This window comes from Ranitomeya variabilis, chromosome 1 (assembly GCF_051348905.1).
Source record: "Ranitomeya variabilis isolate aRanVar5 chromosome 1, aRanVar5.hap1, whole genome shotgun sequence".
Classification (NCBI taxonomy): domain Eukaryota; kingdom Metazoa; phylum Chordata; class Amphibia; order Anura; family Dendrobatidae; genus Ranitomeya; species Ranitomeya variabilis.
Window position 1 is genome coordinate 283,258,383 of NC_135232.1, and position 22,788 is coordinate 283,281,170.

Below are 22,788 nucleotides of genomic sequence, written 5' to 3' on the forward strand. Positions count from 1 at the left end.
CTGTGAAAGGTTTCTCAGTAACGTACGTCGGGGAGGAGGGAGAGCGCTGCTGGTCAATGTTAAGGTCAAATTGCTACAATTAATCTTCATGCTTAATGGAAAACTGCATCAACTTAAAGGGGATTACTGCAGCTTTAATAGCTAATGAATACGTTTAATAGCCAATTTAAATGATACATACACAAAAGCGGCCTGTTTAAAAAAAAAAAAGATAATTTTGATAAAGGGAACATATTTAAATTTAAATAGAAAAGACTGTTAAATGCAAGTCTCCAAATAAAACATTAATATGTGCAGTCATTGTACAATGTGATATTCTATGAAGCTTCTTCATTATTGATCCAGAAATTCGTCATTGCCATATTCTGGGCCCTTGTTGTGTGAACGTTGCACTACTTATATATCTGCCAGCAGGTAAGAGATGGCTGCTCCTGGTCATAAAGAACACCAGTCCATGCCTTACAGCGGTTCACTGCCATAATAACACATTTTTAAGCATTTTGTTTTAATTCATTTAAAATCTATATAAAATGACACTCAATCTAAAAACCAATGTGTTCTGTAAAATCTAGTACTTCAGATGATTTGTTAAAGCTTGTTTTTATAGCGCCAGGCTTATGATGGAAATGCTTAGACTCTGGAAAGTATACTGTACTATGGAGAAAAGCATTGGGACACCTACACATTGCATCTAGAGGACCTTTTATGACATCTATTCTAAATCCTAAAATCCTAGGGTTTGTTCCCTCTTTGATCTTACATCAGCTTCCATTCTTCTCAGAAAGCTTTTTACAAGATTTTGGAGTGTAAAAAAAATGCATGTTAAAGTTTGGACACCCCTAGTCAAAATTACTGTTATTGTGATCAGTTAATGAAGTTGAAGATGAAAGGATATCTAAAAGGCCTAAAGTTAAAGATGACAAATTTCCATTGTATTTTAGGTCAAAAAATATAGATTTTGATATTTTACATTTTTAAAATTACAAAAAGGAAAATGGACCAATGCAAAAGTTTGGGCACCCTGCATGGTTAGTACCTAGTAGCACCCACTTTTGAAAGATTGTAAATGCTTTTTTTGTAGCCAGACAAGAAAATTGGTCGTCTTGCATGCATAGCTATTTTGAGGCCTGGCCACAGATTTTCAGTGATGTTCAGGTAGTGTATTGTGGATTTTAATGTGTGTTTAGGATCATTATCCATTAGTAGAAGCCATCCTCTTTTCAGCTTCAGCTTTTTTACAGATGTTGTTATGTCTGCATCAAGAATTTGTTTAAATTTCATTAAATCCATTCTTCCCTCTACCTGTTAAATGTTCCCTGTGCCATTGGCTGTAACACAACCCCAAAGCATGATTGATCCTCCCTCATGCTTAGTGGTTGGCGAGATATTCTTTTCCTGAAATTAGGTGTCTTTTTTTCTATACACATACCTTTGATCATTGTGGCCTAAGAGTTTCATTTTAACCTAATCAGTAAACAAGACTTGGTTCCAAAAATGCATCAGTCGTGTTTAGATGTTGTTTTGCATACTTCTAAAGCTGAATTTTATGGTGAGGACCCTGGAGAGTTTTTTTTGTGATGATTCTTCCCTGAAGGCCATATTTGTACAGGTGTCTTTGAACAGTAAAGGCCCCGTCTCACATAGCGAGATCGCTAGCGAGATCGCTGCTGAGTCACAAGTTTTGTGACGCAACAGCGACCTCAGTAGCGATCTCGCTATGTGTGACACGTACCAGCGATCAGGCCCCTGCTGTGAGATCGCTGGTCGTGTCGGAATGGCCTGGACCTTTTTTTGGTCGTTGAGGCCCCGCTGACATCGCTGAATCGGTGTGTGTGACACCGATCCAGCGATGTCTTCACTGGTAACCAGGGTAAACATCGGGTTACTAAGCGCAGGGCCGCGCTTAGTAACTTGATGTTTACCCTGGTTACCAGCGTAAATGTAAAAAAAAACAAACAATACATACTCGCCTTCTGATGTCCGTCAGGTCCCTTGCCGTCTGCTTCCAGCTCTCACTGAGATCCGGCCGTACAGTGAGAAGTGAGAGCACAGCGGTGACGTCACCGCTGCGCTCTGCTCTCACTGTACGGCCGGATCTCAGTCAGAGCAGGAAGCAGACGGCAAGGGACCTGGACACCGAAAGGCGAGTATGTAGTGTTTGTTTTTTTTGGTAACCAGGGTAAACATCGGGTTACTAAGCGCGGCCCTGCGCTTAGTAACCCGATGTTTACCCTGGTTACCCGGGTGCTGCAGGGGGACTTCGGCATCGTTGAAGACAGTTTCAACGATGCCGAAGTCGTTCCCCTGATCGTTGGTCGCTGGAGAGAGCGGTCTGTGTGACAGCTCCCCAGCGACCACACAGCGACTTACCAACGATCACGGCCAGGTCGTATCGCTGGTCGTGATCGTTGGTAAATCGCTTAGTGAGACGGGGCCTTAAAACAATGTAACAAAACTCCAGAATCTGCTAAATCTTTCTGAAGTCCTTTTCCTAGCAATCCTATGAGCAGCTTTCACTGAAATTTTGCTTGGTCTTCCAGACCTTATGTTGACCTCCACTGTTCCTGTTAACTGCCACTTATTAATTACATTTAGACCTGAGGAAGGGGAAACTTGAAAACGCTTTGCTATTCTTAAACCTTCGCCTGCTTTGTGGGCCTCAACCATTTTCATTTTCAGAGTGCTAGACTGCTGCTCAGAAGAACCCATGGCTGTATTTTTTGACACAAAGGCTGTGTTTGTATAAAGCTGGGAAATTTGCACCACCAGACTTTTCCTAACGATGATAGTGAAAAAGCCATAACCCTAACAGTCTAATTAAGGTCTGAAACCTTTGTCAAAGTTATTTGAGCACAAAAATCTCCAAGGGTGCCTAAACTTTTGCATTAGCTCATTTTCCTTTTGTCATTTTTAAAATATAAAAAATGAAAATCTAAATATATTTTTAACTAAAATACAAAGGATATGTGTCAGCTTTAACTTTAGGCCTTTTAGAGATCATTTAATCTTTTACTTGCTTAACTGTTCATAATAACAGTAATTTTAACCAGTAGTGCCCAAACTTTTACATGCCACTGTTAGTGTTAGGCACCAAACACTAACATCTGTGGGCACTCAACAAGCTGCATAAATAAACTTCCTTTATTTCCAAAATAAGTACAATCATGGGAGAGAGTTACATGGTGTAGGACTGACTGTTTCGCATTCACTTATGCTTCATGTGACGTCAAAAATGAGAAAACGGCTGTTACCCAGTCCTACACCATGTAGCCGTCTCCCGTGATTGCACTTAGTTTAGAAATAACAACCTTTTTATGCAGGTTGGTGAGTGCTGTAATTTCTTCTCTCTTATTATTTTGGAGTGTATCTGTAGGATTTTTTTACATTCATCCAGAAGAGCATTGGTGCTTTTGAATGAGAGGACCTGGCTCACAACCTCCATTTTAGTGCATGCTAAAAGTGGGGTTGAGGTCAGCACTCTGTGCTGGCCAGTCAGGTTCTTCCACACCAACCATGCCTCTATGGACCTTGCTTTGTGCACTAGGGCCCAGTAATGCTGGAAAATAATAGCCTTATCCAAACTATTCTAACAGAGTTGGAAGAATAAAAAGTTTTGAAATATTACAATTTCCTTCTTTCCCTTCTCTGAAAAACTTGACTGATGACACATTGATGTCCAGCGGAGAACAGTCTCCTAGCATTCGCCAAAATGAAACTAGTCCTAAAGATGCCCAGATAAAAAGAAATGATTCATCACTGCTCAAAACACGTTTACATTGTTCTAAATTCTAGTGGGTTTGTGTATTACCCCACTCAATCTGATGTTTGGTATTGTGCTTGGTGATGTAAGTCTTGCATGCAGCTGCTGAGCTAAGGAAACCAATGCCATGAGTGTTGGCAGCTTTAATGCACTATGCTCCTCAGTACTTGGTGACCCTACTCTGTAACTGTACATGATGTGCCACTTTGTGGCTATGTTGCTTTGGTTCCACTTGTCATCTTGTTTTATTCACGTTGTGTCCAAACCTTATGATATATGGGTACTGAATAATCTAATAAATAAATTGCAAGGTGCAATTTATACAAAGTCTCATGAAAATGGCAGGACAGGTTAATATTATTTCATGGAACGTGTGGGGACTAGGGAATCTAACAAAAGACCTGCCATCCTTAAAAACCGCAAAGGGTTTAATCACGCTGTGGTGTGCTTACAAGAAACACATTTCACACCAGAGAATGGTCAATCCCTAACCAAAGGCTGGATGGGCCCTGCCTTCCACTCCACATTCAGCTCATATGCCAGTAGAGTTATCATATTAATACATTGAAACTTAGCATTCATCTGTAAAAAATCTTTAATAGACGTAGAAAGAAGATTTATCGGCTTAGTGTGTCTTTTGTATGGGGTACGGATATGTATAGTGGCAGTCTACCTTCCGCCCCCTTTATCAATGAAAGTTATACAAATGATACTCCCTTTCATATCTGAATATACATATACCCTGTTGATTGTTATTGGAGATTTTAATACTTACCCTACTGTTACTTTAGACAAATATCGTGGGGTACAGATGGGGGAGGAAGAAACAACGCTAGCCCATGTGATACGGGAACTGCAATGGGTTGATGTTTGGCGTGAGAAATTTCCACTGGCACATCAATATGTTTTTCGGCTTCACGTTTGTCCTTGTCAAGAATAGATCTTGCCCTAGGAAATAAGTGTCTGCTACCTTGGATTTCTAAAGCAGAATATCTCACGAGGCAATTATCTGACCATTCCCCATTATTAGTGGTTCCTATTAATCTCCCTTGCGTTAATCAGCAGGGTGAGATGTGGAAGTTCAATCCATATTGGCTGGCTTTATTTGAGAAATAAGAGTAGATACCTAAAAAGTGTCTTCTCTTTTTTCAAGATAATGTAGGTTCTGTTTCCTCTTTACTAATATGGGATGCAGCAAAAGCCTACCTGAGAGGTATATTAATCAAAGAGATTTCCCATATCTAATCTAAAAGCCGATCCCTCACTCAAACTCTGTAACGCAGTGTAGATGAAATGGAACAATGTTATGTGGGTACACCCTCTTTGTCCCACAAAGATAAATGGATGGAAGTGCAAAAATGTCTATATACTCATCTTCTCAAGCAAGCAGAATATAGGAGATTTTTCACTAAACAAAGCTTTTACAATGAGGGGGAAAGCGATGGTCATTTAGCCACAATAGCGGGAGCGGAGCTGGGTTCCTCAGTTATTTCTGCAATTAAAACTTCTGATGGATCCATGGTTATGGACTCAGAAGCTATTTTGATGGATCTCTTTAGTGTTTCAAGCAGTTATATTCTTCAAAACTTTCTAAAACACCTGAAGATATTAATAATTACATTAATGTTCTGCAACTGCCTCAGTTGTTGGATGAACAGAGGGAGACCTTGGATGTGCTCCTCTCAGTGGAAGAGCTAGAGGTAGCAACGAGCACTTTCCAAAACAAAAAGGCCCTGGGTACGGATAGGATCCAATCTGAATTATATAAAGAAATGGTTTTAGAGATACTGTCTAAATTGCCAGACGTGTTTCAAGAGGCATTCAGAGTGGAGATATTACCAAATGTGTGAACCTACAATAGTTCCCATCCTTAAACCCGGGAAAAATCTAACATGTACAGATTCATATAGGCACATTTCATTATTGTCAGTGGATATAAAAATTCTAGCCAAGGCAGTGGCTTTGAGACTTCTTAAAGTCATCACACATTTGGCACATAGAGACCAGAAGGGATTCATGGCCATGAAATCGACCTCAATAAACTAGAGACATCTATGTATAAACCTTCAGATGCAGCCCCTAAATGTGGGAGAGATGGTGGTACTCACTCAACACAGTGAAGGCTTTTGAGAGTATCGAGTGGGAGGAGCTTTGCTCAGTTATGAGGGCTATAGGCTTTGAAACGTCCTTCCTCTCTTGGATTAAACTGTTATACTCTAATTCTATAGCTAAAATCAGGGCTAATGGCTCCTTGTCAAACCCCCTTAAGTTACATAGGGGGACTAGACAGGGGTGTGTTCTCTCTCCCTTGCTATTTGCCTTTGCTATAGAGCCACTTGCTGTTAACTTGTGAGCTAGTAGAGACGTGAAAGCTTTATCTACAAAACAGTAGAGGAAAAAGTTGTGTTGTATGATGACGACCTTCTGATGTTCCTTGGGGACACTGATAATTCCCTGGTAAACAATATTGCAATTGTAAATGAATTTGGAGTTCATTCGGGGCTTTCAGTCAACTGGGATAAGTCTATATTAATGGCGGTAGATGAATTATCTCAAAACTCTAAAGTACATCTCTCACACTTGACTGTGGGACAGGAATTTAAATATTTAGGAATCCATGTATCTGGAGGAAGATAGAAGAGACTTCACATCCAAGGCAAATAAAAGTCAATATTTTTTTAATCTGTATCAATTACAACGACACACAAGGGATTTAAAACCGACGCGTTTCTGGTGAGTCACTCACCTGTAATCATGGTATAACACTTGCATCACCACACTGTAAGGAGATCATCCACATATCTCCCATACTATTTCAAATTAGTAGAAAATGGGATAGTCAAATTAAAAATGAACCTCTCCTCCCACCAGATCATAAATAAAATGGCCAAAGAAGGGGACAACTTTGTGCCAATCGGGGCTCCCACAGTTTGCAAAAATAATTTTGAATCAAACCTAATATAATTATGTTTCAAAAGATAGTGCAAAGCAATCAAAATAAACTGTTTCAACTCATTAGTGTATGTGCTATAATTGTTTAAATGATGTTGAAAAGCACTCTTAGAGTTTGATATAGGACATTGATCCCAACCCCCCTTTTTTTCTTGTAATTATACATACTGATCTAAGTACTCCATTATTGTTCAGGTGTATCCCAGTCATGTGGTGTCCCTGTTAATTGCATTTACATCATATGCTTGTCCACCATGATATGATTGTTTTTTTGTGCTTTATATAAGATCATTGTAATACCAGTGTAATACCATGATTAAGGGCAAGTGACTCGCCAGAAATGCATTGATCTTAAATCCCTTGTGTGTCTTTTTAATGGATACAGATTAAAGAATTATTGACTTTTGTTTACCTTGGATGTGCCGTCTCTACCTTCTTCCCCCTGGTTCATCATTGCTGCGCTGCACCAGCCTGAGACATGGCACTCTTCAGTCCGATCCTCTTGTCTGCATTTGAACAAGCGTGAACAAGCTCCTTCACCCTTTTTACCTGAATCCATATATTTGTTAATATTAGAGCCTTTGTCTCTTTGAATCTGGTCCCCTTGTACGCTAAGTTTCAACAAAAAATCGGTACCTGGTGACTGGACGAACAAACCTGGTTAAAGATGATACTGATGCCCCAACTGCTTTATGTTATCCGTAATACCCCAGAATGGCTTCCCCTGAAATACTTTTACAAATTTCAGGCTATGTTTAGAGAACTGATTTGGAAAAAGGGAAATACTCGGAATAAATATGACACATTACAAAGGTATAAAGAGGACTTGGGTCTTGATGCATGAAATCCATGGCAGAATTTCTTAGCGACGCAGCTTCAACAGCTTAAACTACTGCAGGGTAATATTGTGACCGTGCTGCAGGACCTTACAGAAGATATCCTGATTATCTTCTTTTTGGAGGTGGGATACCTGGGAGGCAGCAAAAGGAGCTTCCAAAGGTGCTCCTTATGATAAAGACATGGGAAAAAGCTAAGCATGTGTTAGACATAGATGGGTATACACCATTGACCCAAAAATGGCAAAACCCTGGGTTTCTACAGATGTTTAGAATAGAGGACTTTAGCCCCTGGAGAAAAACTGATCTGGCAACTATTGCCCAACTCCAGATAAGTAGGTTATTGAAAAGATTCCAACAGCTAAAAGAGGAATTTCTTCTCCCAAATAAGTATTTCTTCCAATATCTCCAAATACAACATGTTTGGCTTAGACAAGCAAGACAAGTTCAAAAAGCTTAAAATAGATAATCATTTATTATTCTCTATGGTTACAAACCAGAGCCATATAAAAAAGTCGTCTTTAGATTCTACAGAATACTATTAGAACAAACATTAAGCCTTAAAGAAAAATGGGTGAAAGATATTGGTAAGGTATAATTGATCCTGATCATTGGGACATAATAATGTCCTCAGTCCCACAGCTGTGAAGGAACAGATGATTGGCCTCGGGGAGACCAAAACATCCAACACCGCGGAGACACCATCACGTGTTTCTCAACGCAGTGATCCAGAACACTGCCCCCATCCCTTATGGGAAATATGCAAATGCAGTCCCACAGCTGTCCACTAGCGAAGCCCAGAGATAGTCACAGTTATACCTATTACACCGATTGTGTAGAACTCCTAAATTTCTCCATATAATCAGAGTGACTACAGATGATGTGTGCCGAAGATGTGGGATGGGTCTTGCTGATATTTTACACATGTTCTGGGTGTGTAGCTCTCTAGAAAATTTTTGGAAACGCACTGTTGGTGTTATTTAAATGGTGTCTTTGGTGTACATATCCCAATGCCACCTATAGTTTATGTGCTGGGGTATGTAGATGGAGTAATTCAAGACAAAAATGAAAGATTGGCTATTAAAAGGACACTTTGTCAAATAGGTAAAATTATAGCAGCACACAGATCAAGTAAATCTCCAAAATTTAGAGAATTTAGTGAGAAGATGCATTTATTAATCCGGTTAGAAGAAGGGGTATACAAAAGAAGGAACGCTTTGCAGAAATATTATAAGATGTGGGGAGGATGGAAAGCCTATCATGGTACGGTGATTTTGTCAATACTTGGTTCTTTTTTGGGGTAAATTTTTCACTTCTAAATAGCATATGCGTTGGAATATTACAATAAATGGATGCACTATGCGGATTTATACTTTGTTGAAGTTACGTTAAATGTATACTAACCTAAGTTACACAGGAGTAATATGGGTCTATGGGAAATAGATGTGAGCACATCAAGGAATGATAAAATACAACAATCTGCCCCCATGTTTCTATGTACATGTTCTTTGTCTTTGTATTGATAATGTGATATCTAATATATGTGTAATTAACTTTGGAAAGATTGCAGCCTCTGTAATTTTGTACCAATACTTATTAAACTGTATCAGCAGGGTCTAGAACGAACAAAGGGTGGGAGGAGGGGGGGGTATGGGAATTTGTGTTAATGTTTGTTTATACTGTATTCTGAAAAATTCTATAAAAATCTTATCTGATTAAAAAAAAATCTATAATGATAAGAGCAGCTTGTATTTCTTTGTATTTCTGCATTGCAAAAGAATGTAGACCATTTTATTAAAATCTTGGAGCCATTAAGACACTCAGGAGGCACAAAAAACATATAAAAAAGGGAAGAAAACGATGAGAGCTGCAGTAGGTCAGCAACGGATAGTTGTAAAGAAGAGCAATCATTAATATTGTAGCAAGGATGCAGGATGCCTAAACCTCAGAAAATGATCATGTTTCCCCCAAAGAATAAAGGTCAACTTGTTATATCGCCTTTCCATGCTTCAACTGTTGTTTGTTTCCCATGCTGAGAAGATTAATGAGATTAATTACCAGATAGATGAGAAATATATTAGTAATTTTTTAAGCAATCTTTCTCAGCGATCTTTTTGAAGTTTATTCTTTGTGACGGTACTAATGAGAACTTGCAGCTTGGCCTGAAATTCTATTTTCACCATATGTGTGAGACATTGCCTAGAGGTATCCTCTGGTAGCATATACAATCGGACTTGGGCCCAGATCTCTAATTAAACCTAAGCATAAGGGCATAATTAGCCGCTGTGGAGTTGCCAAATTGGGGATTGTTGGTCCTGCAGTTGTCCTTCTTCAGTCCTGCCAAGCTCTTTCTCACTTTTTTCCAAGTCATACAATAGGATAGGATTACAGACTTATGGGACTTGCGCTTGATTCTAAGTCTATAAGACGCTTATAAGAATAAGATGCCCCAAATTCACTAATAGATGCATGCTTCCTAATAAATTTGGTGCCTCTTTGACTCCAGGGTAAGAAATGTACACCAGTCACTGACAGAAGTACATTCTTACTATAATTTAAATAGCTGTTGTTACATAAGTTACTGTTAATCTGTTAGGCCTTGCTATGCAGTGCCCCCCTCCTTACAAGACATGCCCACTTCTAAATGTTGGCAGAGGTTGTATAAAAACAAGAAAACCTGTAAAGTTTTTCTGCAGCTACGTAGTCTTCAAAATCTTGTGATTTTTTTTTATGCCAATTTTTGGGCAAAAAGAGCGCATAGAATTAATGCAAGATAATCAGCTTCATTAATGTTAAAGTAAATCTGTCATCAGAAAAAACATACTAACCTGCAGATATGGAGTTAATCTTCAGGTTAAAAGCGTTACTAATCAGCCCGGCGCCTGCACATAGCCCTGGGGAGAAAATTAACTTTATTTTCCCCAGCAGTGTTCCCATTTCAATCGGCCTCCTGTATACTTAGAGCGGTGACTGAACCGGTGCCGCAGCGTGACTGAAACCATGTCCTCGGACCTGACTGACAGCCAGCCCTAATGCAGACCCAGTGTAAGTCAGGGCCGAGGGAGCGGTTAGAGCCGCTGCTCTGTATATTTAGAGCGGTGACTGAACCAGCGCCGCGGCGTGACTGAAACCATGTCCTCGGACCTGACTGACAGCCAGCCCTAACGCAGACCCAGTGTAAGTCAGGGCCGAGGGCGCGTTTAGAGCCGCCGCTCTGTATATTTAGAGCGGTGACTGAACAGGCGCCGCAGCGTGACTGAAACCATGCTCCAGCCCTGACTGACAGCCAGCCCTAACGCAGAGCCTGTGTAAGTCAGGGCCAAGGGCGCGGTTAGAGCCGCTGGTCTGTATACTTAGAGCGGTGACTGAACCGGCGCCGCAGCGTGACTGAAAACATGTCCTTGGACCTGACTGGCAGCCAGCCCTAATGCAGACCCAGCGTAAGTCAGGGCCGAGGGCGCAGTTAGAGCCGCCGCTCTGTATATTTAGAGCAGTGACTGAACCGGCGCCGCAGAGTGACTGAAACCGTGCCCTCGGACCTGACTGACAGCTGGCCTTAGTGCAGAGCGATTTCAGTCATGTGGCGGCAGCGGCGCTGGTCCAGTCACCACACTGGTTGGCTGGAGCCACGCTCCCGACTGGGGGCCGGCTGTCAGTCAGGGTCGTGGGCATGGTTAGAGCCACTGCACTGTATACTCATAACCAGTGCAGGCGCCGCCCCTGTGACTGAAACCAGGAGAGAATAAAGTAATTTTCTCCCCGCAACGTTAGGCTAAGTGAAGGTGCCGGGCAGCATAATAACGCTATTAATCTGCAGATTAACCCCATATCTGCAGGTTAATAGCATTTTTTTCTGGTCAGGTTCCCTTTCATGGCACTCGGCTCGAATTCTGCCCTGAGTTTGAGCCAAGTGTCATCTTTGTGTGATCCGATCCTCTCACATGCGAGAATGGGAGCACAAATGCGGATCTCGGACTGCACTGGGATGTCATCCGAGTGCAGTCCCATGTTTCGCACACACCAATAGACTTGCATGGGTGCGCATGATCTGATCATCGGATGCACCTGCAGCATACTGTGATTGTTTTCTCATGCGCGTGATGCAAATTGCACAGCCACTTGAAGTATGCTATAATATTTTTCTACAGACTGATTCGGGTTGTAGAAAAAAAATCGCAGATCTGCACTGCCCCATAGAATAACATTGGTCTGAGTGCTATCTGAGAAAATATATGATCATGTGAATGAGCCCTTAGGGTACTGATGGGTTTGGCAGTAGCAAGAGTGGTCTGACAGAGGAAAGAAGCTTAGCAACTATTGGCGCTGCTTGTCTCCCAACTTATAGCCAATTCACTAGGCATTAGACGTACTTAGAAATATTACGTGGTGTACAGTATCAGATCTCTTATCATCTGATGTGAAGTAATTTCCATACACCAAATGTTTCACCTAAACATATTTCCATTCCAATAGATTAATGCCGTATGTATGGGAAAATTGATAAAACTATCATACCAACATTAATATCCCGAGATTATATCTAGTAAATATTCATGAAATTCAGCAAAATATTGTGTAAGATTAATGAACATTGTATAATTAGTGTTTCTGTTTATCCATATTTGTGAAAGGGTTTTAATTTATCTGTAATTAAATAGTTCCCAAGTGTGAGGCTGGATTAACTGTAATCAGAGCGAAGACCAGTGCCTTTAAAACATAAATTGGTATTCTTCTCTTCTCGCTACAAAACCTGTTACTTATTGACATTAGGACAATTTAACAGCAGTGTAAAAAAAATTACAAATATCAGAGAATGCAAAAAATGTCTTGGTGGAATATCAAACGCCAACTTTATGATCTACAGTATATTATTTACCCTGAACACTGGGCACAGAGTCAGAACACGTGAAGGGCTGTCATCTGTCCACAGACGGCTCCATGTGTAGCAGTGACATCTGTAGTTTATTAATCCTGTACATGGAGAGAGTACCTGACTACCTACATCCAACTGCATAGGCATACTGACCTCGCACCCATCCAGTTTCAGAGTGCAGTTGCAGCGTGCTGTGATTTTTTCTCGCAGTTCTGCACTGCTTCATTGAATAACATTAGTCTAAATGCATTCCCTTTTATTATTGAATTGCACTCATCCAATTTCTGTGCTTCCTATGTTCTTGTGATCGAGCCTTAAGGCTATGTGCACACGTTGCGGATTTCCTGCAGATCCGCAGCGTTTTTTGCCGTGCAGAAACGCTGCAGATCCGTAAGTGATTTACAGCACAATGTAAATCAATGAAAAAAAAACGCTGTGCTAATGGTGCGGAAAATTCCACGCGGAAACGCTGCGGATTAAAAAGTAGCATGCCACTTTTGTGCGGATCTGCAGCGTTTTTGTACCCATTCCATTATAGAAAAAAACGCAAGAAATCCGCACAAAGTCCGCAGTAAATCCGCAGCAAATCAGCACAAAATCCGCATAAAAAACGCATCAAATCCGCACCTGCGTTTTCTGCCAAGAGATGCAGAATCCGCACAAAAAATTCCAGACGCAAACCGCAACGTGTGCACATAGCCTTACTGACTGGAGTAAGGTTTGTGATGAGGGGCACTAAGGCCCCTTTCACACATCAGTTTTTTGCCATCAGTCCCAATCCGTTGGCTCGATGGATCGACGGATCCATTGCAGATTGTGAAAAACTGATGCGACGGATCAGTTTTTTCGGTGGATCCGACTAGGGGGGCTGGCACTGGATTCCGTCATTTGATGTATCCGGCGCCATAGGCTTCCATTCTAGCAAACGACGGACAGCAACGGACACAAAAAACGTTACCTTGTCTGTTGTCTCCGGCCACCGGACAAACAATTTTCGACGGATCCGGCGAACGACGGATGAAACGTGAGGCCATCTGTCACAATCCGTCGCTAATGCAAGTCTATGAGAAAAAAAAGGATCCAGCAGGCATCAGTCGCCAGATCCGTTTTTTTCAAAATTCGACGGATTGCAACTGATAGCAAAAAACTGATGTGTAAAAGGGGCCTAAGGCGCTTGCCACTTGTCAGACACGCCTGATTTATTATGAGGCCGGCACCTCATAATGAATCAGGGGCATCTGACCCATGCACGCCCTCTCATCAAGGCCCTTGTTCACAACAGTCTTAATGAATCGGTGCCCAATGGCGGTGAGCGAACATGCTCGGATAAGGTGTTATCCCAGCATGCTCATGTGCTAACCGAGTGATTTCGGTGTGCTCACAAAGTTTGAGTCCACATGGCTGCCGACAGCCGCAACACAAGCAGGGATTGCCTGTTTGTTGTTTGTTAGAGTTGTGCATAATTAATGACCAGGTTAGAAAAGGCCTTAATGACCATCCCGTTTTAATTTTTGCACCCTATTTCCAGGAACCATAACTTTTTATTTTTTTTACTAATGTGTCTGTATAGGGCCTTGTATGGAAGACAAATTATGTTGTTGTTTTTTGCTGTGTTTTGCGGAACATGTAAATTACTGTGCAATTAATATATTTTTTGTGATGCTAATATAGAAAAATATATTTTTGGCTTAGTTTTCTGATGTTTATATTTTTGTTTATATTTTTACTGTTCACACTTCACACTGATTAACCCGTTGAATGAATTCTCCAGGTTATTACAGTTGTGTGGATACCTAATATGTGTAGGTTTTGTAAAATGTATTTTTACTTTTTTTTTTTTACATTTTTTGTAGTTGATCTATTTGTGATAGTCAAGTCCTACAGAAACATTGACAATGTTAACACCTCTATACACTACATAGCGCTAATTGAGTGCTATGTAACCGGAAAATTAGAAGACAGAAGAGGTAATAAACCACTTCTGTCTTCTCTCTACGGTCCCCAGCTGTGTCTGATAGCTACTCTTACCAGTTTGTAGCCTTAACCCTGCATTATAATATTACAATAGCGCGGATTAAAACCTTGAATCAAGCGCCCTAAATTTACGGCGCTCAGTCATAACGGGATGTAAATAAGCTCAGGGAGGTGGGGAAAAAAGCCTAGTCAGTTACTGGACTGACGCAGTTCCTCTGTACTCTGCATCAATTTCCCCACTGGTCTCCTGCCTTCTTCTTCTGGTGGGGCTGTCGATTGACCAGAAGCCATGTAGTGGTCTTGATCACTTCAGCCTTTGCATTTTGTCCAAGCTGTAAGAAACAATCTTTTCTGGTTATCACAGAATCTGAAGGCTGCAGCCAATCAGTGTATATGTGATGTCCCCACCAAAAAAATAAGCCAGGAGACTGTCAGGAGAAATGTAACAGAGTAGGAAAGAGTGAAGATGAGGTTCAGTAGGTTAATATTGTTTTTTTTGATGGTTTGTTTGGTTTCCCACCACTTTAAATTGATAGCTTCTGATGAGGCACCCCAAGTATTTTACAGCTGGGGAGGCAGTTCTTATGTGAGTCATTATATTTTAAGATGTACAAGCCTTTCTCTGACTTCAGCAACATGAATCAGACTTTAACCACTTATGAGGCCCATATGTCACTATAATCGGGATTATGACGCACCAATAGAAGAAGGATGCAAAGACATTGCCTTATGCTTTTTATTTTATTTTGTGAAGTTATATTTATTTAATTTGTCACATAATACTAAACTCCTTACCTCCTTAGCCAACACAGGAATGTAGATGGCGATAGTAGCAGACAAGCAACTAAAGAGAAGACACTTTTACAATTAATCTGTCTAGGCTGTAGAGGTGAATCCAGAAACACAGTCCTATCGGAATGACAGAGTAGAAAAATCCACATAATTGGATTTAAATATTTGCATAATCTAGCGGAAAGGTTTTTTCTTTAATATATGGATGGTTGGAGGTAAAGGAGATTTAGTATGCTTTTAATTTATCCATGGGTGACCCTTGCTTTGTAGGATTGGTTATCATCCTTAGGACCGCTTATCATCCTTAGGACCGGTTATCATCCTTAGAACTGGAAATCATCCTTAGGACCGGTTATCATCCTTAGGACCGGTTATCATCGGTGTCTCTTAGTTTAAAAGCAATACATAAATTTATTTCTGGGTTACCCAAGTATACAGCTGTTACCTAGTTATATAACGCGCCATAATGCCCATTATTAACACTGTGCAATATAAGGTTCACATTATTAAATAGCTACTCACTGGAATGAAAAATGGCAATTATCCATTGTGATTAATAATAAAGACGGCGCATTCCAGTATTAATAGAAGCCGTTTGCTAATATGATCTTCAGTCTCTGTTGCACACCAGTGCACTTTTCTAGTAGTTCCCACATGACAGACAATACTGGTCAGGCATGAGTATGTTAAATAAATAAGAAGTGTGAATGTTATATATCTTTGCATTGAAGTGTAAAAAAAAAAGGACTAAGCATTTAGATGAAGCCGACCGGAGTAAGACAAATGGTTCTCTCAGAATGTGTTTCAAGGGAGCTATAAAAGAATCATTTACACATTTTTCTTGCATATAAAAACTATGTCACAAATGATTTCTCTTGTAATTAAATATGCTAAGTTAATATCAATGTTTTGTTACTTTGCATTGCAGGAATAATTCATCAGATGAAAGGAGACTTTGAAACTGCACTGAAATTACATAAAACTCACCTTTCAATCGCCCAGGAATTAAATGATTATGCTGCCCAGGGTCGGGCATATGGCAACATGGGCAATGCTTACAATGCCCTTGGGATGTACGACCAAGCTGTCAAATACCATCGCCAAGAACTGCAGATTTCTATGGAGGTCAATGACAGAGCTTCTCAAGCATCCACTCATGGGAATCTAGCAGTTGCATATCAAGCTTTAGGTGCCCATGACAGAGCTTTGCAGCACTACCAAAACCATCTAAATATTGCCCGGGAACTACGGGATATTCAAAGTGAAGCTCGAGCACTGGGAAATCTTGGCAACTTCCATTGCTCTCGCGGTGAATACATGCAGTCCGTACCATTCTATGAACAGTACTTGAGGTTGTCACCAGAGTTGCAGGACATGGAGGGTGAAGGAAAAGTGTGCCACAACCTTGGTTATGCCCATTATTGCCTAGGGAATTACCAAGAAGCTGTAAAATACTATGAACAAGATCTGGCACTTGCGAAGGATCTTCATGACAAACTAAGCCAGGCCAAGGCATATTGCAACTTGGGCCTTGCTTTTAAGGCACTAATGAACTATAATAAAGCCGAGGAGTGCCAGAAATATCTTTTGTCTTTGGCACAATCTTTAAATAATTCCCAAGCAAAGTTTCGAGCTCTTGGGAACCTTGGTGATATTTTTGTTGCAAAGAAAGATATAAATGGTGCAATAAAATTTTATGAACAGCAGTTGAGCTTGGCCCATCAAGTTAAAGACAGACGGCTTGAGGCTAGCGCTTATGCCGCTTTAGGCAGTGCTTACAGAATGATACAGAAATATGACAAGGCACTGGGATATCATACACAAGAACTTGAAGTCTTCCAAGAATTGAATGAGTTACCCGGAGAATGTAGAGCTCACGGTCACCTGGCTGCAGTGTACATGTCTCTAGAGAAGTATACTATGGCCTTCAAATGCTACGAAGAACAACTTGAACTTGGGCAAAAGCTAAAAGACCCAGCAATAGAAGCTCAGGTGTATGGCAACATGGGCATCACCAAGATGAATATGAACGTGATGGAGGAGGCCATCGGCTATTTCGAGCAGCAGCTAGCAATGTTACAGCAGCTTAGCGGAAATGACTCCATACTGGACAGGGGCCGTGCATATGGAAATTTGGGAGATTGTTATGATGCACTTGGAGATTATGAAGAAGCAATAAAGTATTATGAAAAGTATTTATCTGTAGCCCAGAGCTTAAACCGCCTACAAGATCAATCTAAGGCATACAGGGGACTCGGGAATGGACACAGGTGAGAGCATGCTTCAGTATGAACAGTTATATCATTTCTGTTGTAGGCTGTATATAATGTATAGGTAGACATCCAGTACCATGAACAAATAATTACAATTCTATATGATGTAATGTACATGACATCTCTCGGCATTATTGATGCTTTTCTTCATTTCAGAACTATTGCACTAATTGAAGCACTTAGGACCATATTGTTTTTGTACTGCACATCCAACTAATTGATTGAAACCCGTATTACAGAGCTATTCTTAACACGGGAAATATTCCTATACAAATTAGATTAGGAAGTAACCTATTTCAAACCTCACAGTTCTGGACTGCGCAGAGAACATTGTGTGATGTCCTATGTTTTACAACTGCCCCTGAATGAAACCTTACATTTAAAGGGGTTTTCTGAGAATATCTTTTCCCTCCTTACTGGCTGCTGCTATTCATCCTCCAGCACTGCCCCAATCGTGGTCGACAGACTTCAGCTATGATGTTACAACTACAGCTTTCTTAATCACTGCAGCAAGTCACTGGGTTCCACAGCTCATGTAGCCGACATTGATTGGCTGCAGGGGTCAAAAGTGATGTACTTGCCAACAAGACTGAGGCAATGCTGAAGATGCAGGGAGGTGTTATTCCAAATTCTAAATTCATGGGTAAAATTTGTATTCAGGGAAGACAGATTATTACGTTACTGAGATAGGAGATTGTAATTGCTGTTGATAAGATGCTATGATGGCTAGAGGATGGAGAAAGAGGGGAGAGCTCTGCTTCTAGTTCCTCTCTCCTCCGCCCACTCCTCTATATAGAATCTTATCAAAACCAAAGAAATGAGGATTCAGCTAGTCAGTTTTTAATCATGTCATGTCATAGACCTAATGGAAAAGAGGAGAATTAGCTGGGCAGAAAGGAAAAATGAGCAATTGTAGGTACACAGTGCTAAATAATATGATGACTGCAAAATATTAAGAGCACAAAAACTTTGGAGGGAGTGCCTCTTTAATAATCAGTTTGGATCAAAGCACTCTGATCCTGAGAATGAAGAGGTACCAATACTGCTGCAGCGCTTCATCCTCTTCTAATTCCATCCTGCACATCCGCACTCCCAGCCGCAAGGTTTGAGTCACTTGAACCAGTGCTGCGTCTTCTTCATCCTCAGGATTAGTGGGGTTTAAGATGTAGGGTTCCATCCGATGATGAAGTGATAACATATACTCTTGATTTGCAATCACTTTATAAGATGAAATATGCCTATTAACAGTTTTTTATACTTTGCAGAACTGTAGTAAAGCTTATAAATCTACAGCACTTAAGAGACGTAAAAGTAAGCAATGTTTAATATAGGCCAATGAAACGCGCTCATGTTGGCTTGTTTTGAAGTCTTAAGAGCACTTTTTCCCATTTTCTCTTTTCTCTAGGTCCATGGGGAATTTACAGCAGTCACTTGTATGCTTTGAAAAGAAACTTGTGGTTGCTCATGAACTTGGGGAGACATCAAACAAAGCCCAGGCATATGGTGAACTGGGTAATTTGCACAGTCAGCTAGGAAATTATGAGCAAGCAATATCCTGTCTAGAACGTCAATTAAACATTGCCCGAGAAATGAAAGACCAGATACTGGAGAGTGATGCGGCCTGCGGTCTGGGTGGAGTGTATCAGCAGATGGGAGAATTTGATACAGCGTTACAGTACCATCAGCTGGACCTACAGATAGCAGAAGAAACCAACAATCCATCTTGCCAAGCCCGGGCTTACGGAAATCTGGGACTAACCTATGAATCTTTGGGAAACTTTGAGAGAGCGGTGGTTTATCAGGAACAGCACCTTAGCATTGCAGCAGAAATGAATGACTTGGTAGCAAAGACATTAGCTTACAGCAGTCTGGGAAGGACTCATCATGCTTTACAGAACTATTCTCAAGCCGTGATGTACTTACAAGAAGGTGAGTTCCAGAATGTCCACAAAGTAGTAATGCTAAAAATGTCATCCCAAAGGCGATATATACAGTGAATGTTAAAGTGCAGTGTTTACAATGAAATGTAAGGCTTTGAGCACACCTTGAGTATTTGCAGCAGATTTTTCTGCAACAAAAATAGCGTTGGCAGAAAACACGTTGCAAAAAATACGCTCGTTTTTCATGTGTTTTTACATGCATCTTTTTCCCATTCATGGGAATGGCTGAAAAATGCTCTGAAAACACTGAAAGAATTGACAGGCTGCAGGTGAAAAAAATAAAATTTTGATAGTTGAAATTTGTAAGTAACAAATAAGCAAAATGTGCATGAGATTTCAGAAACCTCATTCACTAAAACACAGCAAAAACGCAAAGTGGGAACATGCCCTAAAACACTGCATTATCCATTTTTAAAAAGGCCCCGTGTGAAGAAATCCAAAGTCAATTTAAGTAGTTATTTGTTATGACCCCAATGGCGAGGGTCTCAGAGGAACGTGGAAGTCTGCAGAATACAAAAATCCAGCTCATAGGGCAGTGGTAACTGGGTTGACCATATATCTACTCCTAACGCCAACACTAGAAGTAGCCGGGGATCATTCCTACGTTGATTCTAGATGACACGCGCCAGCCGGAGAATCTAGCTACCCCTAGTAGAGGAAAACAAAGACCTTTCTTGCCTCCAGAGAAGGGGACCCCAAAGCTGGATAGAAGCCCCCCACAAATAATGACGGTGAGGTAAGAGGAAATGACAAACACAGAAATGAACCAGGTTTAGCACAGAGAGGCCCGCTTACTGATAGCAGAATAAAGAAAGGTAACTTATATGGTCAACAAAAACCCTATCAAAATCCACACTGGAAATTCAAGAACCCCCGAACCGTCTAACGGTCCGGGGGGAGAACACCAGCCCCCTAGAGCTTCCAGCAAGCTTCCAGGCATTGAACTGAAGGTCCAGGGAGCTTATATAGCAACACCCCTAACTAACGACCCAGGTGCGGATAAAAGGAATGACAGAAAAACCAGAGTCAAAAAACTAGTAACCACTAGAGGGAGCAAAAAGCAAATTCACAACAGTACCCCCCCCTTAGTGAGGGGTCACCGAACCCTCACCACGACCACCAGGGCGATCAGGATGAGCGGCATGAAAGGCACGAACTAAATCGGCCGCATGAACATCAGAGGCGACCACCCAGGAATTATCCTCCTGACCATAGCCCTTCCACTTGACCAGGTACTGAAGCCTCCGCCTGGAGAGGCGAGAATCCAAGATCTTCTCCACCACGTACTCCAACTCGCCCTCAACCAACACCGGAGCAGGAGGCTCAGCAGAAGGAACTACAGGCACAATGTACCGCCGCAACAAGGACCTATGAAATACATTGTGAATAGCAAACGACACAGGAAGATCCAGACGAAAAGATACAGGATTAAGGATTTCCAATATCTTGTAAGGCCCAATAAAACGAGGTTTAAATTTGGGAGAGGAGACCTTCATAGGAACAAAGCGGGAAGAAAGCCACACCAAATCCCCAACGCGTAGTCGGGGACCCACACCGCGGCGGCGGTTGGCAAAGCGCTGAGCCTTCTCCTGTGACAACTTCAAGTTGTCCACCACATGATTCCAGATCTGCTGCAACCTATCCACCACAGAATCCACCCCAGGACAGTCAGAAGGCTCCACATGACCCGAAGAAAAGCGAGGATGGAAACCAGAGTTGCAGAAAAAAGGCGAAACCAAGGTGGCGGAACTAGCCCGATTATTAAGGGCAAACTCAGCCAACGGCAAGAATGTCACCCAATCGTCCTGATCAGCAGAGACAAAACACCTCAAATAAGCCTCCAAAGTCTGATTGGTTCGCTCCGTCTGTCCATTAGTCTGAGGATGGAAAGCAGACGAAAACGACAAATCAATGCCCATCCTACTACAAAAGGATCGCCAGAACCTGGAAACGAACTGGGATCCTCTGTCTGACACAATATTCTCAGGGATGCCGTGCAAACGAACCACGTTCTGGAAAAACACAGGAACCAGATCAGAAGAGGAAGGCAGCTTAGGCAAAGGAACCAAATGGACCATCTTGGAGAAGCGATCACATATCACCCAGATAACGGACATGCCCTGAGATAGCGGAAGATCAGAAATGAAATCCATGGAGATATGTGTCCAAGGTCTCTTCGGGACAGGCAAGGGCAAGAGCAAACCGCTGGCACGAGAACAGCAAGGCTTAGCTCGAGCACAAGTCCCACAGGACTGCACAAATGACCGCACATCCCTTGACAAGGAAGGCCACCAAAAGGACCTGGACACCAGATCTCTGGTGCCAAAAATTCCCGGGTGACCTGCCAACACCGAGGAATGAACCTCGGAAATGACTCTGCTGGTCCACTTATCCGGGACAAACAGTCTGTCAGGTGGACAAGACTCAGGCCTATCAGCCTGAAATCTCTGCAACACACGTCGCAGATCCGGAGAAATAGCTGACAAGATAACTCCATCTTTAAGAATACCAACAGGATCAGCGACTCCAGGAGCATCAGGCACAAAGCTCCTAGAAAGAGCATCGGCCTTCACATTCTTTGAACCTGGTAAATACGAGACAACAAAATCAAAGCGGGAGAAAAACAATGACCAGCGGGCCTGTCTCGGATTAAGGCGTTTAGCAGACTCGAGATACATCAGATTTTTGTGATCAGTCAAGACCACCACACGATGCTTAGCACCCTCGAGCCAATGACGCCACTCCTCAAATGCCCATTTCATGGCCAACAACTCCCGATTGCCCACATCATAATTTCGCTCGGCAGGCGAAAATTTCCTAGAGAAAAAGGCACAAGGCTTCATAACAGAGCAACCAGGGCCTCTCTGTGACAAAACGGCCCCTGCCCCAATCTCCGAAGCATCCACCTCAACCTGAAAGGGAAGTGAGACGTCAGGCTGGCACAAAACAGGCGCCGAAGTAAACCGGCGTTTCAACTCCTGGAAAGCCTCCACGGCAGCAGGAGCCCAGTTAGCTACATCGGAGCCCTTCTTGGTCATATCCGTCAAAGGTTTCACAATGCTAGAAAAATTAGCGATAAAACGACGGTAGAAGTTAGCGAAGCCCAAGAACTTCTGAAGACTCTTAACTGACGAGGGCTGAGTCCAATCAAGAATAGCTCGGACCTTGACTGGGTCCATCTCCACAGCAGAAGGGGAAAAAATGAACCCCAAAAAGGGAACCTTCTGTACACCAAAGAGACACTTTGAGCCCTTGACAAACAAAGAATTTTCACGCAAAATTTTAAAGACCAACCTGACCTGCTCCACATGCGAATCCCATTTATCAGAAAAAACCAAAATATCATCCAGGTAAACAATCAAAAATTTATCCAGATACTTCCGGAAAA

General features: G+C 41.7%; 1 protein-coding gene across 3 annotated transcripts in view; it reads left to right on the forward strand.

Moving 5' to 3' along the window:
- Positions 1 to 22,788, forward strand: part of TTC28 (tetratricopeptide repeat domain 28) — an 806,054-nt gene that overhangs the window by 576,772 nt on the left and 206,494 nt on the right. For all 3 annotated transcript variants that reach the window (XM_077295116.1, XM_077295125.1, XM_077295135.1), the window contains 2 exons: positions 16,116 to 17,457; positions 18,866 to 19,389. In XM_077295116.1, the coding sequence (XP_077151231.1) occupies positions 16,116 to 17,457; positions 18,866 to 19,389 (1,866 nt within the window). The remainder of the gene's footprint in view (positions 1 to 16,115; positions 17,458 to 18,865; positions 19,390 to 22,788) is intronic.